Below are 16,364 nucleotides of genomic sequence, written 5' to 3'. Positions count from 1 at the left end.
GTGGCCTTGGGTGTGCAGAGGGGTGCTCCCCACCGGCTTCCCACAGCCTCCCAGCCAAACCCGCTCTGCCAAACCCAGGCAGCCAGAGAAGGGGCCTCCATGTGACCTCGGAGGAGAGACAGCAGTGCGTACCAAAGCAAGTTCCATAACGTCACCCACTGACCTTTTCAAAAGTGCCCAGCAGGACATGGCAATGGCCAAAATACTCTGAAAGAAAAAAAGGCACACGGATGGGGGAGAAGACCGCTAATGATACAGCTTGACCCCACGCACCTTCCCCGAGCCCCTGTGACCCTCTGGCTTCACAGCAAGGGGCAGGTTAAGTCACCCAGTAGGACTGTCGGTGCCCGAGGAGGCTGGGAGCAAGAGGGCACTGGGATGTGGAAACTGACGCCCATGGAGGGCCCTTGTGGATCTGAGGCCGCAGTTGCTGCCAGCCTGCCTGCCACAAATGGGCCCACGTGCAGCCCAGAAGATGGGAAGCACCCGTACCATCACCTTCATCCACCACGGCATGGACCACCAACGGGTAAACCTCTCTGTCTAGGTCGAAGCCAAGCTGAAGGGAAAGAAGAGAAAAAGGGAGGGAGGAAGGGGCCTTACATCCAAAGGAAGGGGGCCTTACATCCAAAGGGCACAGTTATCCACCAGAAAGGGAGGCCTTAACTTCCTCGTAGCTCCTCACCCGTCAACCTGGTGACTACCTGGTCATTTAGTCTCTAAGTCGTGTCCCACTCTCGCAACAGCATGGACTTTAGCCCACCAGGCTCCTCTGTCCCTGGGATTTTCCAGGCAAGCATCCTGGAGTGGGTTGCCTTTTCCAACTACCTAAGTCCATTGAGTTGAAGGCCACCAGTCTCTCTGTAAGAAACCTCAGAGATGTAAAGGTTTGTAACCTGTAGGTCTTTCCTTTGGGCACTACTTTCTCAAAATATCCTAGGCTAATGGGGCTGCTCTGGGATAGAAAAATTAGTTGTGTCCTTCCCGGGGCATGAAGGCATCAGAAGGCTAAAGGGGAGCATGCCTTCAAGCACCAGGGCCGGTCCTGTGCTGCCAGCCAGGGTCCCAAGGAGCTTCCGTGCCCTGCGGGCCTGTGCGCGGAACCTGCCCTGCGCTTTCTCCTGGAGGCCGCCGGCTGCTCACCTCCTCTTCCGCCCACTCGGAGGGGTCCACGGTGTGCGAGGGCAGGCAGAATTGCTGGCACACCCCGCGCTTGTAATGCACCGTCTCCGATTGCAGGCTGTTGTCTTTGGGGATGTAGCTGTTGGTCAAAGTGGGAAGCAAAGCACAAGTTACCGTCTCGCCCAGAGGATCTGATGGTTTCCTCTGTTCCGTGTCTGCTGTCAATTATCAACAGGCTCTCAGTATAGAGTGGAACAGAAAAAAGAAAAAAGATCTCCTTATAATCTCCTTTCTTTGCCCTTGCTTGGTGGTGCTATTGAAGTTATCTATTTAGGGACTTCCCTATGAGGGCTTCCCGGGTGGCGCTAGTGGTAAAGGGTCTGCCTGCCAATGCAGGTGACGCAAGAGACTTGGGTTTGATCCCAGGGTTTGATCTCCAGGTCAGGAAGATCCCCTGGAGGAGGAAATGGCAACCCACTCCAGCATTCTTGCCTGGAGAATCCCGTGGATGGAGGAGCCTGGCGGGCTACAGTCCATGTGGCCGCAAAGAGTCGGACATGACTGAGTGACTGAGCGTTGGTGGTTTAGTGATTAAGAATCCGCCTTCCAATGCAGGGGATGCAGGTTTGATCCCTGATCAGGGAACAAAGATCCCACCCGCTTTGGGACAACTAATCCTCCTGCTGCAAGGAAAAGATCCTGTATGCTGCAGTGAAGATCCTGCCACAGCTAAGACCTAACACAGCCAAAAAGAAGAAAGTAAATAAGTAATTTTTAAAAGGTATCTATTCAACCCACATACCCACAGAAATGTAGCTTAAAAGATTTTTAAAATATTTATTTGGCTGTGCTAAATAAAGAAATTTATTTATTTGGGGTATGCGAGATCTAGGTTCCCTGCCCAGGGATTGAACCCCGGGCCCCCTGCATTGGGAATGTAGAGTCTTAGCCACTAGACCAGGAAGTTGACCCAGCTTAATTGGTTTCTAACAGCATCGTGATGACCTGAAGGAATATGCTGCTACCTGTCCCTGAACCAAGATGGCATAGTTTGAAGAGAAAAAGTGATCAAGTAAGACTGTGTAAGTAAGAAAATCCAAATTCAGGAACAGTTCTCGCCTGAGTGTCGAAAAAGAATGTTTTCCTCGGCAGGGGAGCGCGTCAGGCGTGGACCCTGGCCTGTGTGGGAAGGACGTGGCTCTCCTGGCCCCTCATCCTTACCTGGCGATGCCATTCTGGAACTCTTCGGTGGCCTGATAATAGATGGTGATGGCCACCCGAGCATCCGTGTCGAAGGTGAACTCCACGTTGTAGTGGACTTTCGCTCTGCCCGCCTCGTCCCCAGCGGTCTTCACTTCCTCAGCACATCTAGAAAACCACAAAGACTCGGCATTTGGGGGTAGCCCATTAACATGTTTACAGTGATCTTTTTTTTCCTTTTCTTTTGGTGGGATCCTAGCTCCCTGGTCAGAGACTGAACCCACCCACGGCCCCTGCAGTGGAAGCAAGGAGTCCTAACCACTGAACTGCCAGGGAATTCCCTCCCTTTTCTATTTTATAAAAATTTATTTATTTGTTTATTTTAATGGCTGTGCTGGATCTTAGCTGCAGCATATAGACTCTGGGTGTCGCCATATGGGATCTAGTTCCCTGACCAGGGATGGAACTCGGGCCTCCTGCATTGGATGCCTGAGTCTTACCCACTGGAGCACCAAGGAAGTCCCTTCTCTTCCTTTTTAAACTGAATATACTGTGGGCTACCCTCTGTGATCACACACGTAGGCCTCCACCCTCATTATGAATGACGGCAGAGCACCTGTTAGTCCTATGGGGGGAGTTTAGGCAATTTCTGATACTTCATGGTGCCACCGTTAAACGCCTTATGCGTTTGCCAGACTTTAAAAAAATAGCTTTTACTTTAATCAAAGCTACTCATGCCATTGTTTAAATAGTTTCCACAAGGCTCGTGACAAAAACGCAGCGGGTCTCTTTCTGCCCATTTTCCGCTTCTTCAGAGAAAACCGCCTTTCCCTCTGCAGCTGACTGTTTTTGGCATTTACCTGCATGTTTTGCAATAACAGGCTCAGGTTACTTTTTCAGCTTTAGGCGTTGTCTATTGACCTTCTACTATGGGAACAAGGCTTTCCTTTTTTAAAGTTTTTAAAAAATTATTATTTGTTGATGTCGGTGCTGCGTGCGGGTTTTTCCAGGTGTGGTGACTTCTCCTGTTGCAGAGCCCAGGCTCTAGAGTGTGGACTCGGTATTTGTGGCGCATGGGCTTAGTTGCCCTGTGGCAGGCGGGATCTTTCTGGACCAGGGACTGAACCTGTGTCCCCTGCGCTGGCAGGCAGATTCTTAACACTGAGCCACCAGGGAAGTCCCAAGACGTTCTTTCCCTTCCTTCCCTCTGCTCCACACAGGGGTGCTCCCTCCCCCGTGTAATACACCATGATTTTGTTAGCTCAGTACATCTTCCTCTATACAAATGTGAGTCTATCAACATTACTCCCAGCTTAGCCACAGAGTAATCTCTAATCGTTTTCCTTTTCCGGCATAAGCTTTTATTAGAGTTTGTGCTCTTTTTTTTCTCTCTCCTCCGCTGCTTAGTTCTCTATGTATTAATTACTAATTCGAACCCAAACTCTTGGTAGACAGACTTGCTATCCGCAGGGCAGCATCGGTTTAAAAATCATACTATCTCTGGGGCTTCCCTGGTGGTACAGCATTTAAGACTCTGAACTTCCACTGCAGGGGGTGTAAGTTCAATCCCTAGTTGGGGAACTAAGATCCCACAAGCCACACAGTGCAGCCACACACACACATACACACACACACACACACACACACACACACACACTATCTCAGAGATAGCACAAAGAAGGCAGATGCTGATGATAACTAATACTGACAATGGTGATTAAACAGCAAACCCAGGGTGCCAGAGGAAAGGCACATGAGATTAAGAATAAATCCAAAAGTAAATATAGGCAGGAAAATAAGGACTTCTGTGCCAAGTTCAAATATCCCATTTTCACATAGGTTTGTCCGGGTATCTGCAAAATTCACTTTCTCCCCCAACAATTCTTTGTTTTGGACAGTTCATCAGGTTGGGATAACCACGATGGCTTTCAGAAAAGAGAAGGTTCCTCACCAACACTGACTGTCTCAGAAAGTTCTGAACGATCCAGGTGCAGAAACATCTCATGCACACAGCCCACGGCCTGGAGGCCGGGCTCTGGGTCTGGCGGAAACAGTTCTGTGGGTCCCCTGGGGAGTTGGCTGCCCCTGCCTGAAGAAGGGCGCCGGGAACCTGGCCCCAGCTGGGAACCTGGACTTACTTGACGAGTCTCAGTGTATCCTTTCGGATGTTGATCAGGCTCCTCAAAGTCTTCACTGGTTCTTGGGGAGGAGGGGCTGCGTAAGGGAACTGTGTCAGAGACAAAGTGGGAGAAGAGAGTGTGTTTAGAAAGACCGATCACCATAGTAAGTGAGCCTGCTCAAGGTCACAGCTGCTGGGAGGGCAAGGTGGCAGTGTTCCGGCGTCCAAAATGCTACATTTATCTGCCTTTCCCATTAGATGAAGCTTATGTGAGTCAGCATTCAAAATGTGGACAACTAATAAAAGCTCCCACTGCAGTTCCAAATACCATGCGACACACGGTGGCCGAGTTAATCACAAAAGGCTTTTCCACCTGACCTTACACCATGGGGAGCCGGACCTGCAAGGATTTTCCTCCAGCGAAGCCGCATGGTGTCTGAAGAATTTAGGAACTGCAAACACAAGAGAACCCCAATGTGTGTACGGTGAAGACCCGCAAACAGTGAAAAACAAATTTCCTCCGCAGCTGATCACATAAAGCAGAGGGTTTTTAGAAAACAAACAAACAAAAAAACCCATGAGCCAAGAGCTCTTCTGGGGTCATCAAAGGTTTTCGATTGTCCGTTGTTTACCTTACACTTTCACTCTCTCCCCGTTTAGACATCTGGGTTTGGAGTTGTGAGGTGATGACAATGAGGAAATAAGAAAGGGGGACATAGTAAAACATTTAATTGGGAATTGCTTGGAGAAGATGAATCAGGGTGATCTACAATGCTCCTGGTATTCTTATAATGTCACTTGGGCAGTAAACATTTTTTACATACAGTTTCCCGAAAACCTACTAGTGTTTGAAGCTGTGCAAAAACGTGGTCCTCCTAGCTCTGAAGAGTCTGCTCCCTTCTGCTGCTTTCAGAAAACAGAACATCTACACGAAACTCTGCTTTCATGGATTTTTGCTGACTGTAACTCTTTTACTTGGGAAATATAATTGAATCTATGGTATTATACATCTGATTTTGTGTATTCAGTGTGATTGCTGATACTTCATGTGTGTGAATATGACCCTTAAGAGAATACATTGAGGGACTTCCCTGGTGGTCTGGGCCTCCCTGGTGGCTCAGATGGTAAAGAATCTGCCTACAATCCAGGAGACCCAGGTTTGATCCCTGGGTAGGGAAGATCCCCTGGAGAAGGGAACGGCTACCCACTCCAGTATTCTTGCCTGAAGAATCCCATGGACAGAGAAGCCTGGAGGGCCCCAGCCCATGGGGTTGCAAAGAGTTGGACATGACTGAGCAACTAACACTTTCTGGTGGTCTACTGGCTAAGACTCCATGCGCCCAATGCCAGGGTTCTTCAATCCCTGGTCACGGAACTAGATCCCACATGCCGCAACTAAAGATCCAACGTGCCACAATGAAGACGGCGCCTACTTTAATCAATTCCACATTATTCAGTGTTTCCAGTTAGGGTTTTACTTTTATTTTTAATGTTACGGTGAATGCCTTGTCCCTACATTTCTGCGTGCCTGCTTGATTATTTCCTTAGGACAAATTCCTAGAAGTGGAATTACTGGATCAAAGAGTAAGCATATTTTTAAGACTCTTAAAACTATGTTGCCAAATAGTTCTCCAGAAAGCTAATTTCAACGTTGCTCTCCTGCATGCAGCATATCAGGAGGCTTTTATACAGGAAAGCTGAAATCCTGGTTCAGACCCCATCTGTGGCCCATTTCTCCACCCCACCCCTGACCATTTTGCTGGGCTGTCACACTAAAGGAATTTAAAACAATTCTTAAATAAGCTTAAGCAAAAAGTAATTAGGCAGGAAATCCCGACACAAATGCTTGTCTATTCTAAAGCCAAAATAAATGACTTTGGGATTAAAATTTTTTTCTGGAGTAGTGAAGTTAATCATATTTATTTGCACGGGTACTTGAGAGTTGCCCGTAACTCCTACCTGAGTTAAAAAAAAAAAAAATTAGAGGTTCTCCCTTCACTCTTTGCCCCTTCTCCACATCCTCCCCACAAAGAGGAAAAACAAAAGGAAAGGGTGGGGGGAAAGCTAGTGTTCCTCATCTCCCACTTAGAATGTTACATTTGATGATAACTGGCAATGGAACGCAAATTATTCAGCGCTCAAGGAAAGGCATCCCGGGATCAACTGTTTATATAGACAAACTATCCTTCATGGTGGGCTTCCCTGGTAGCTCGGTGGTAAAGAAACTGCTTGCCGATGCAGGAGACTCAGGTTCAATCCCCGAGTCGGGAAGGTTCCCTAGAGAAGGGAATGGCTATCCACTCCAACATTCTTGCTTGAAGACAGAGGAGCCTGGCAGGCTACAGTCCATGGAGTCGCAAGGAGCTGGACATGAGTGAGTAACTAAACACACACGCATACAGCCTTTCTAGTATAATAAACCCATGCTTACATTTTAGCTCTTTATCTCTCTCCCCCACCACAAAAGAAAACCACTGAAAATCTCTTTAGGAGAAACTAACCCGGTTTGTAGGCTCCTACCTACCAAAGCTTCTGCCTTAGCAGCCTTTCATTAACCCAATCAGAGTCTTATCCGCAACCCTCAGTGCTGGTTGTAAAGAGACACTTCAAGTGGAACAGACAACGTCCTGCTCTTTCAGGAAGCAGCATTATAAGGAAGATGATATTGCTACACAAATAACCGGAACGTTAAGCAGAGAAAAGCCTAACAAAAGGGCAGCTATAAGGAAGTGACTGTTTCTGGCTGAGGTAATATGGAACGGCTTCACGGAGAAGGTGGTATAGCACTCAGCCAGAGGAACCCTTTCAGTGAGTCCCCAGGGGTTGCTGATGAAGGCTTTGTGTGAACACAAAGCAAGTTCCTCCTTGGCCTTTTATTCTGGGGTTCATCAGTTTCCTTGTACATTTTTCTTACACCAGCCAGGCGCCACCTGGTGACCGAATGTGGAATTGCCAGTTTACAGAGATCCGATTCGGATATGCACGTGTGTGTGTACACGTTCATCCCTGAATATTCACTGGAAGGACTGATGCTGAAGCTGAGGCTCCAATACTGTGGCCACCTGATGCCAAGAGCTGACTCTTTGGAAAAGACCCTGATGCTGGGAAAGACAGGGCAGGAGGAGAAGGGGGTGACAGGGGATGAGATGGTTGGATGGCATCATCGACTCAACAGACATGAGTTTGAGCAACCTCAGGGAGATAGTGAAGGACACGGAAGCCTGGTGTGCTGCAGTTCATGGGGTCACAGAGAGTCAGACACGACTAAGCAACTGAACAACAACACATATGTATATATTTATACACACACATATGTGTATGTGTGTATCAGCCATGTATCCTAGATATTCTAGCCATCCTAATTTCAAATATTTTGTTAAACTACCCCCTACTTTTGCACATTTTTGTTGTAAAAAAATATGGTCCCAGTGCATACGAGATTATAGAACATCTTACTTCAGTTGTAAATTATTGGGCGATTCCCAGTAGTCTGTAAAAGGGACTATAATCCAGTCATAAAAATGAATAATTAATTTCAATAAAAAGGATTTTCAAAGGTACACAATTTGCTAACATTTGCCATTAACTTCGGGCCTGACCACATACCCACAGAGAAGCCTGGATATGGCCTGCAAGAGATCACTCAGTGGCTCCTGGGTCCTTTAGACGTGTCCCCACCACTTTTAAAAAACTGCCTATTATTTTTGGCTGCCCTGGGTCTTCGTTGCAGCGCCTAGGAGTTTTGGTGCACGGGCTTAGTTGCCCTGTGGCATGTGGGATCTTAGTTCCCAGACCTGAATCCCCTCCATTGGCAAGCGGATTCTTAACCACAGGACCACCAGGGGTCCCCCCCCTCCAATCACTTGTTGAAGCACTTGCTTACTTTCTGGCACAGAAAGATACTCCAGGTTCACCTTCTGTTTTTCTGTCCCCTTCCTCGAACCTATCATGTCTCCAAGGAGCCCTGGTTCTTTTCTAGAGAAGTCTATCTCAGCCCATCATGTATTCACTAATCTTTTATTGATGGAACACCTGCTCTATCTCCAGTTTTCACTCTTACGAACAATCCTGCAATACACATTCCCTGAAAGGAAACTTAATAGGAAAGAAGGGAGAGGGACACAGAAGAAAAACAAAGGAATACAAGCTAACGCAGTTTTTCACTTACGAAGCAAAAAGCCCCGAACGTCAAACATCTGCTTCTGAAGAGAAAGGAGATTATTTTTGGACAAACTATGACGAAAATAGAAAAGTACTAATTGTATACATAGCAGACACGTAAAGTGTCAGAGAATCAAATAATAGTCAATATGGAAATCAACATCTGGGGTCATATGAATAGCTCATTTACAGCACTCTTTTTCATAAGTGCTTGCTTTTATAGATTTTAGGGCTTTTCTATTTAAATTTCAGTTCCTTTTTATTTGATGTTTGGTTATTTTCTCAGCCTTCTCTACTTCCCCTCTTCTCAGTTACACAGTGTGTCCAAAACTTTACCAGTGGATATTTTTAGACTGGTGATATTTCAGAACATTTTCTTGAGATCCGTGTTGGGGAGAACAGTTTACTCTGGTTGAAAGCTGTGAAATGAATACAAATTTCCCTATTTAACCAGCTGCAGCCCTGGGACAGGCTGTATTGTGCCTGCTGTCCACCAGAACATCAATGAGCTATATTTGCAGCAGTAAAACCCCTTTACATTAATTTTCCATCCAATCCTCGTGGGGAATCAATCACTTGTGTAGAAAGACTGGTAACCACAAAGCTGACAAGATGTGAGACGACATCCTTTCCACTCAAATTGAAGATGTGAGGGAGACACCGAGAGGGGGTCACAAGATGACCTTTACTGAAAGATGCTCTGTGTTCAGGTCTGGTTACCAAAGGAATCCATCCAAGATGGCAGTCTATTTATAATCTGTTAACTCTTCCGCCAGGCCCCCTGGCAAGGGGCACACAGGACCAATGTCCTGGCTACATGATACTGCCTCTAAGGTTGACCTTTCCAAAATACTTAAGCCCTATTATGGGTATGCCCAATAACCCAGTTCTCTCTTAACAGGTGATGAAAGAGTCACTGCAGAGAAAAGCACCCATCACAAAATCACCCAGGTCTCCATTAACAACCATCACAGACCCATTTTCTCCCTCTATTATGATTTGGGTCACATTGCTCAGGAGTACTCAGACCAGGCAATGGGTTCTGTACACTCTGACATCAAATGCGTGGTTTTGATCACAAGTGAAACCTACTCGACTTCCGGTTCCTGACTTCTAGATACAGAGGGTTCTGCCTGACACCAGCTAATTTTAAGGAGCATTAAAAGGGAAAAAAGGGGCTTTTAGTAAAGCAGACACCGTTATCTTTTCCCTCCAGTTAAGTTGGTAAATAATGACTAATCGTCAGAGAAATGACTCCCTTCAGACCAGCATTCTATTATAGATGCCTGACTTTCAGATTTCATCTAGTCAGGAGACTGGTAACCTAGCCCACAAACAAGAATTCACTTTTAAGTAAGAGATTTCAAGATGTCTAATCCTGTATGTAAAGAATGTGCCCAGAAGGATAAGCACCAGCATCAGCCAAAATAGGCATTTTAAAATATACAACATATTTTTTTCCAAAGAAGCATATGAATGTTTTTTATTTTTTAATATGAATGTTCTAATGCCACCAAGTGTTAGTTTTCCAGTCTTTTTTTTTTTAAACACAGAGGCATTTTCAACAGGCCAATTATTAAGGAGGCCAAGTGGACTAAAGTCTTCCCCAGTCTATATTTCAAAAACTAAAAACTGGGACTTCCCTGGTGGTCCAGTGGCTAAGACTCCACACTCCCAATGCAGGGGGCCTGGGTTCAATACCTGGTCAGGGAACTACATCCCACACGCTGCAATGAAGACAGAAGATCCCGTGTGCTGCAACCAAGACCTGGTACAGACAAGTAAATAAATATTTAAAAACCTAAACTAAAAACTAAGTTGATGTTCAAGTTGAAAAACTCCAAGCTGCCCACCTGTGCCCCTCCTGAAGTATACTGACTGTAAACTACCTATGTAAGATTCAAGATCAATTACAAGTTTCAAGTCTCCATCTCTCCAATTGCTAGAAGGGAAATATGCTCTGAGGTCGGCTATTGTGTACGGCCATACCACCCTGAATGCGCTTGATCACATCTGAAGTCTGCTGTGTTAGAAATCCCAGCTTTTCAGGGACTTCCCTGGTGGTCCAGCAGTTAAGACTTGGCCTTCCAATGCAGGAGGTGAGGGTTTGATCCCTTGTCAGGAAGCTATCCCACATGCCTCGTGGCCAAAAAACCAAAACATGAAACAGAAGCAATACTGCAACCAATTCAAAAGACTTTAAAAAGAATGGTCCACATTTTTAAAAATCTTGGGGAAAAAAAAAAAAAAAGAATCTCGGCTCCAGTAAAAGAATAACAGTATGAAATATAGAAATAGTTAAGTTTATACAGATTTCTAAGCCAATTCCCTGGTAGCTTAGTCGGTAAAGATTCTGCTTGCAATGCAGGAGTCCGGGTTCGATCCCTGGATTGGGAAGATCCTCTGGAGAAGGAAATGGCAACCCACTCCAGTATTCTTGCCTGGAGAATCCCATGGACAGAGGAGCCTGACGGACTACAGTCTATGGGGTCGCAAGAGTCAGATACGACTTAGTGACTAAATCACCACCAAGCCAATCAAATACAGAATTCTAAGCCCAGGTGAGGTCTGTTATCTTGGCTAAGCTACATATTTGCAGATACAGCCTCAGGCTTAGGAAGAAGGCCATTAGTGACTCAAAAACTCTAATGAGATTTTATTTTGTTTAGTCACTCATGAGATACGGAAATCCCATATAATTAGAACAAAACAGCATAAAATAAAAGCCTATAGCATATGTCTGATAGTTTTCATTTCTAAATTGTTAATATTAAGATCTGTAATTTGTAGCTAATTTAACAAGGCACCATCTGCTTCATTTTGTCTTGCTAAGCCTCTAGAAGTTTTGAGAGCTCTGATTATTCTTCAGTCACTCCTTAATAACAGTGATTAGCCAAGGCTATGTAAACCAACTGAACTACTTTCTCTGGTTTATATATTAGATATATTATATTGAAGCCTGCTGCTGCTGCTAGGTCGCTTTAGTCGTGTCCGACTCTGTGTGACCCCATAGACGGCAGCCCACCAGGCTCCACCGTCCCTGGGATTCTCCAGGCAAGAATACTGGAGTGGGTTGCCATGTCCTTCTCCAATACATGAAAGTGAAAAGTGAAAGTGAAGTCTCTCAGTCGTGTCCGACTCTTAGCAACCCCATGGACTGCAGCCCACCAGGCTCCTCCGTCCATGGGCTTTTCTAGGCAAGAGTACTGGAGTGGGGTGCCATTGCCTTCGCTGATATTGAGGCCTAAGGTCACTTAAAGTCTGTCCATAATGAAATCTAGAGCTTGAAGTATAAATCTTATATCCTAGATGGTAAATCTCAGGAAAAATATTTATATTATATATATATAACTTCTATATATTATATAATTTACATTATATAATTTATATTATTTATATATATATTATATAATTTATAATATATCAAGTCCAGAGTCCAGCCTCAAGGCTGATTCATATCACAGGCTTCTCTCTCATCCTGTGTTCCATCCTTAACCTTTCTTTGACCTCCTATCTGAGATCTCTGTGTCTCTCCATCTGTTACCTGTCACCTCTCATTCATCCTTGTAAATTTCCACTCCTTGAACCGCATTCTTCAGCCCTTCCAATTTTCCTTCCCATTTTCTCAGCAACCACTTCTCTCTGTCTCTTATGCTTTTTACTGATTTCCTGCATGCTATTAAGACCCTGGGCTTCTGATCATCTTTCTGGGCTTGTCAGAGGTGATTCCAGTTCATCAAGTAAAAGAAAGTGTCCTAGCATTAACCATAAGCTTTCTGAGACTAAAAATAGCCAAGTTCCATGTTTAAACATAGTGCAAGGCAAAAATGGTGCAACGGCTAATAATTTTCCAAGAAGCAATACACACCCATAAATCTCAGCATGGTTAGTCTGGCTCCTGGGTTTATAATTCTCAGCCTAGTCAATTAATACAAAGATTCTTTAAGCACTAGTTAATAATCTTCCAAGAAAGCAGAGCCCGGGGATTAAGTGGGAAGTCAAAAGTTCAGCAAGAGGATTTAGTAACTAGCTTCTAAACAAATAAATTATGGAAAAGGAAAGATTTATAGTGGGTAAGCCTGACAGACACCCACCTTGACTAAGTGATCAAGGTTGCCATCACTGGGAGTTGCATGAACGATTATGTGCCTCTGATTTGATGTAATAAGAAGGGCACTTACCTCTGTGGTGTTCTTCCTCCCAAACCATAATTCTAATCTAATCACAAGAAAACCTCAGGAAACCCAAACTGATGGGAGATCTACAAAATATCTAACTATACATCTCAAAATTGTCACAGTTGTGAAAAACAAGGAAAAACAGAAACTGTAAAGATTGGACGAGATAAAGGAGACATAACAACCAAAGGTAATCTGGAACTTAAAAAAAAGACATTAATGGAAACACTGGTGTAGTCCTAATAAAATCTGTAGCTTTGAAAAATAGTAATGTTCGTATGCTAATTTTTAGTTTGGATAAATGCTTCATGGTTGTATAAGACATTAACATCAGAGAAAGCTGGGTGAAGGGTATACCAGAATTTCCTACTACCTTTGCAGTTCTTCTGTTAAGGATAAAATTATTATTATTATTATTATTATTATTTGGGCTGTGCAGAGGGGCATGTGGGATCTTAGTCCCCCAACCAAGGATTGAACCTGTATCTTCTACAGTGGAAGTGCAAAATCTTAACCACTGGACTGCCAGAGAAGTCCTTTTCCTTTTGGTATAAAATTATTAAAAAAAAAAAAAAAAAAAAGGAAGGGAGGAAGTTAAGCAAGAGAAAGGACGAGAAGGAATGGAAAGCAGAGGATCTCACAATGGAAGGTGGGCCTGTCTTGGCTCTTGTACTAGTGGTTGCGCAATTCTACACAAACCGCTGTACCCTAAGTCTCCACGTGCTCATCAGTAAAATATGCCTGATAATAGCTGCCTTACAATTTGAGAGAGTAAAGGTTATATTAATCAAGGTCCAGTCAGGAAAACAAACCACACCAAGCATTTTAACAGAGAATTTAATAGAAGGAACTGGTTAAACGGGCACTGGAGAACCCAAACACAAAAAAGGGACACTGAGCTGACACAGTCACCTTGGGGAGGCCGCCACCGTCCCCAGTGCTGAGGGGACCAGGGGGCAAGGTCGGGGCTATCAGATCTTAGAGGCTCCCAGAAGCTGGCACCTCTGGGTACCACGCTTCCTCCTCCTCCAGGCCTGCAGACTCGTTAGCATCCCCTCTTGGCAGAGCCTGGAAGTGGAGAAACCTGGGAGAAGACTTCCCGAACATTACCCCTGCTCACCTTAGAGGGTGCTTTGGGGCTGGGAGAAAACAGCTGGACTGTTAATGGTGAAATAACTGTGTTGACTGTAAATGGCACCCACTGGTACTTATTACTATCATCACTTCTATTAAGTGCCTGGGCTAACTTTTTTTTTGGCTGTACCACGTGGCTGTGGGATCTCAGTTCCTTACCAGGGGAGGAAGCCCCTGCTCCCTGCGGTAGAAGCTCAGTCTTAACCACTGGACCAACAGGGAAGTCATCTCCCTCTCATTCTTTAAGAAACCATTTAACAGTCTGGGTTAGCAGAGGACATGCACCTTTGGTATTAAAAGCATTTACATTTTTAATAAATGGAAACTATGGGACTACATTCTATTCTATAATTATAGCAACCTTTACCACAAAGCCTGCTTTGTCAGAGCTGTCTTCTAAAGATAAAGCACACGTCTGATTCATTTCTGTAATAATCAGAGCTACTATTTTAGTTGAGTGAAATAAGTGTGCCATTCAGGGATGCTATCTACATATAACCACATTATTTGACCCAGAAGTCTTTTTTATATACTTTTGTAAAAAAAAAAAAAAGAACCACTTTTCTTACGATATAAGGTCATTTTGCATCTCTTTAAAAGCTGAAAAAAATTAACCAAATTTTTCTTTGAAATGCAACACAGATACCTATAGTTTCCCGTAAGCTGGGGTGGACCCTGACAACAGGAAATAAGAGGTAAGAGTGTGTACTGAGTTTCAGTATGTTTCAAAGAAATTTCGAGGAAATTCCTGCAACACAGAAGCTTTAGTTTCACTGTTGAAAACCGCAGCAGTTCTCTGTGCCCTGGTTTGTTGAGAGACACAGCCTTAAACAACAAACCAAAAGTTCATGCGTTTAGCAGCACTTTCCAAGTCAGCAAAACTTATGTCACAAAGTAAAGTTTCTCAGAACTTCTGGAAGCTCAGTCTTCACTTCATTTATCACTTCCCCTTTTGTGTATATGTGTCTGAACTTCCTGCGAGATGATAAACTGGAGGGCAAAGTCTATGCTAGAGACATTTTTGTATCACCCAGGGTGATTAGACCAGCACACATAAATGATTAAAATGGGTATCTGTAGAATGAAGATCTGAATAAAGCCTTCAGAGAAGCACAGTGTGTGCCCATGGTGACCACCTGGATTTTGAATATTTGCCCTAAACAGCAGGTTGGCACAATTAATACTCACAAAATACCTAAAAAACAGGCTGCCATGTGTTTTTTATTTAATTTACTCTTAATTGAAGTATAGTTGATTTACAACGTTGTGCCAATCTGCTGTATAGCAAAGTGGTTCAGTTTTACCCATATATACATTCTTTTTTTTTTTAATTGGAGGCTAATTACTTTACAATATTGTGGTGGTTTTTGCCATACATTCACATGAATCAGCCATGGGTGTACATGTGTTCCGCATCCTGAACCCCGCTCCCACCACTTTTTTTTTTTTCTTTTCTTTTTCTTTTTGGCAGCACCGCTTGACTTGAAGGATCTCAGTTCCTGAAGCAGGGATTGAACCCAGGGCAGAGCAATAAAAGCACCAAGTCCTGACCACCAGGCAATGAGGGAATTCCTTGCCATGTGCTTTTTGGTTTTTGGTTTTGCCTGCACCATGTGGCATGTGGAATCTTAGTTTCCCAACCAAGGATCAAACCCACGTCCCCTGCATTGAAAGTACGGAATCTTAACCATTAGATTGCCCGGGAAATTCTTGCCACGTGCTTTTTAATATAGGCTTTATGGAACAATATTTTTTAAGTTCAAACAGGAGATAGGATCCTCTGGTCCTGCCAGTGAGCTGTGTGCAAGCATGAAATCAAAGAATACAAGTGAAACGATTTGATAAGACACCAGGAGGGGAACCAGTTCACAACGGAGCTGGGGCAGCAGCGTAGCGGTCAGATGCGGCCGCTGAGCCGAACTCGGAGGAAAATCTTTCGCCAGGTGGACACGCCGCCTCCACCGCAGCAGCAGCAGCAGCAGCATGGGGAAGGGCGACCCCAACAAGCCGCGGGGCAAGATGTCTTCATATGCCTTCTTCGTGCAGACCTGCCTCAAGGAGCACAAGAAGAAGCACCCCGACTCCTCAGTCAATTTTGCAGAGTTTTCCAAGAAATGTTCCGAGAGACGGAAGACCATGTCGGCCAAGGAAAAGTCCAAGTTCGGAGACATGGCAAAAAGTGACAAAGCTCGCTGCGACAGGTAGATGAAAAATTATGTTCCTCCTAAAGGTGACAAGAAGGGAAAGAAAAAAGATCCCAACGCTCCGAAAAGGCCTCCATCTGCCTTCTTCCTGTTTTGCTCCAAACATCGCCCAAAGATCAAAAGCGAACACCCCGGCTTATCCATTGAGGATACTGCAAAAACAAATTGAGTGAAATGTGGCCTGAGCAGTCAGCCAAAGATCAACAGCCGTATGAACAGAAAGCAGCTAAGCTAAAGGAGAAATAC

At 44.6% G+C, this 16,364-nt stretch overlaps 1 protein-coding gene across 1 annotated transcript in view; it reads right to left on the bottom strand.

Moving 5' to 3' along the window:
- RNF157 (ring finger protein 157) overlaps positions 1 to 16,364 on the bottom strand; it is a 79,953-nt gene that overhangs the window by 22,836 nt on the left and 40,753 nt on the right. Inside the window, exons 3-7 of the mRNA XM_052657171.1 lie at positions 4,461 to 4,549; positions 2,344 to 2,490; positions 1,144 to 1,261; positions 493 to 559; positions 164 to 207 (exon numbers count right to left, since the gene is read on the bottom strand). Of these exons, the coding sequence (XP_052513131.1) occupies positions 164 to 207; positions 493 to 559; positions 1,144 to 1,261; positions 2,344 to 2,490; positions 4,461 to 4,549 (465 nt within the window). The remainder of the gene's footprint in view (positions 1 to 163; positions 208 to 492; positions 560 to 1,143; positions 1,262 to 2,343; positions 2,491 to 4,460; positions 4,550 to 16,364) is intronic.

Source organism: Budorcas taxicolor, chromosome 19, assembly GCF_023091745.1.
Source record: "Budorcas taxicolor isolate Tak-1 chromosome 19, Takin1.1, whole genome shotgun sequence".
In the NCBI taxonomy this organism is placed as follows: domain Eukaryota; kingdom Metazoa; phylum Chordata; class Mammalia; order Artiodactyla; family Bovidae; genus Budorcas; species Budorcas taxicolor.
The sequence above is the reverse complement of the archived record's forward strand: the minus strand, read 5'-3'. Positions and strand labels throughout refer to the sequence as shown.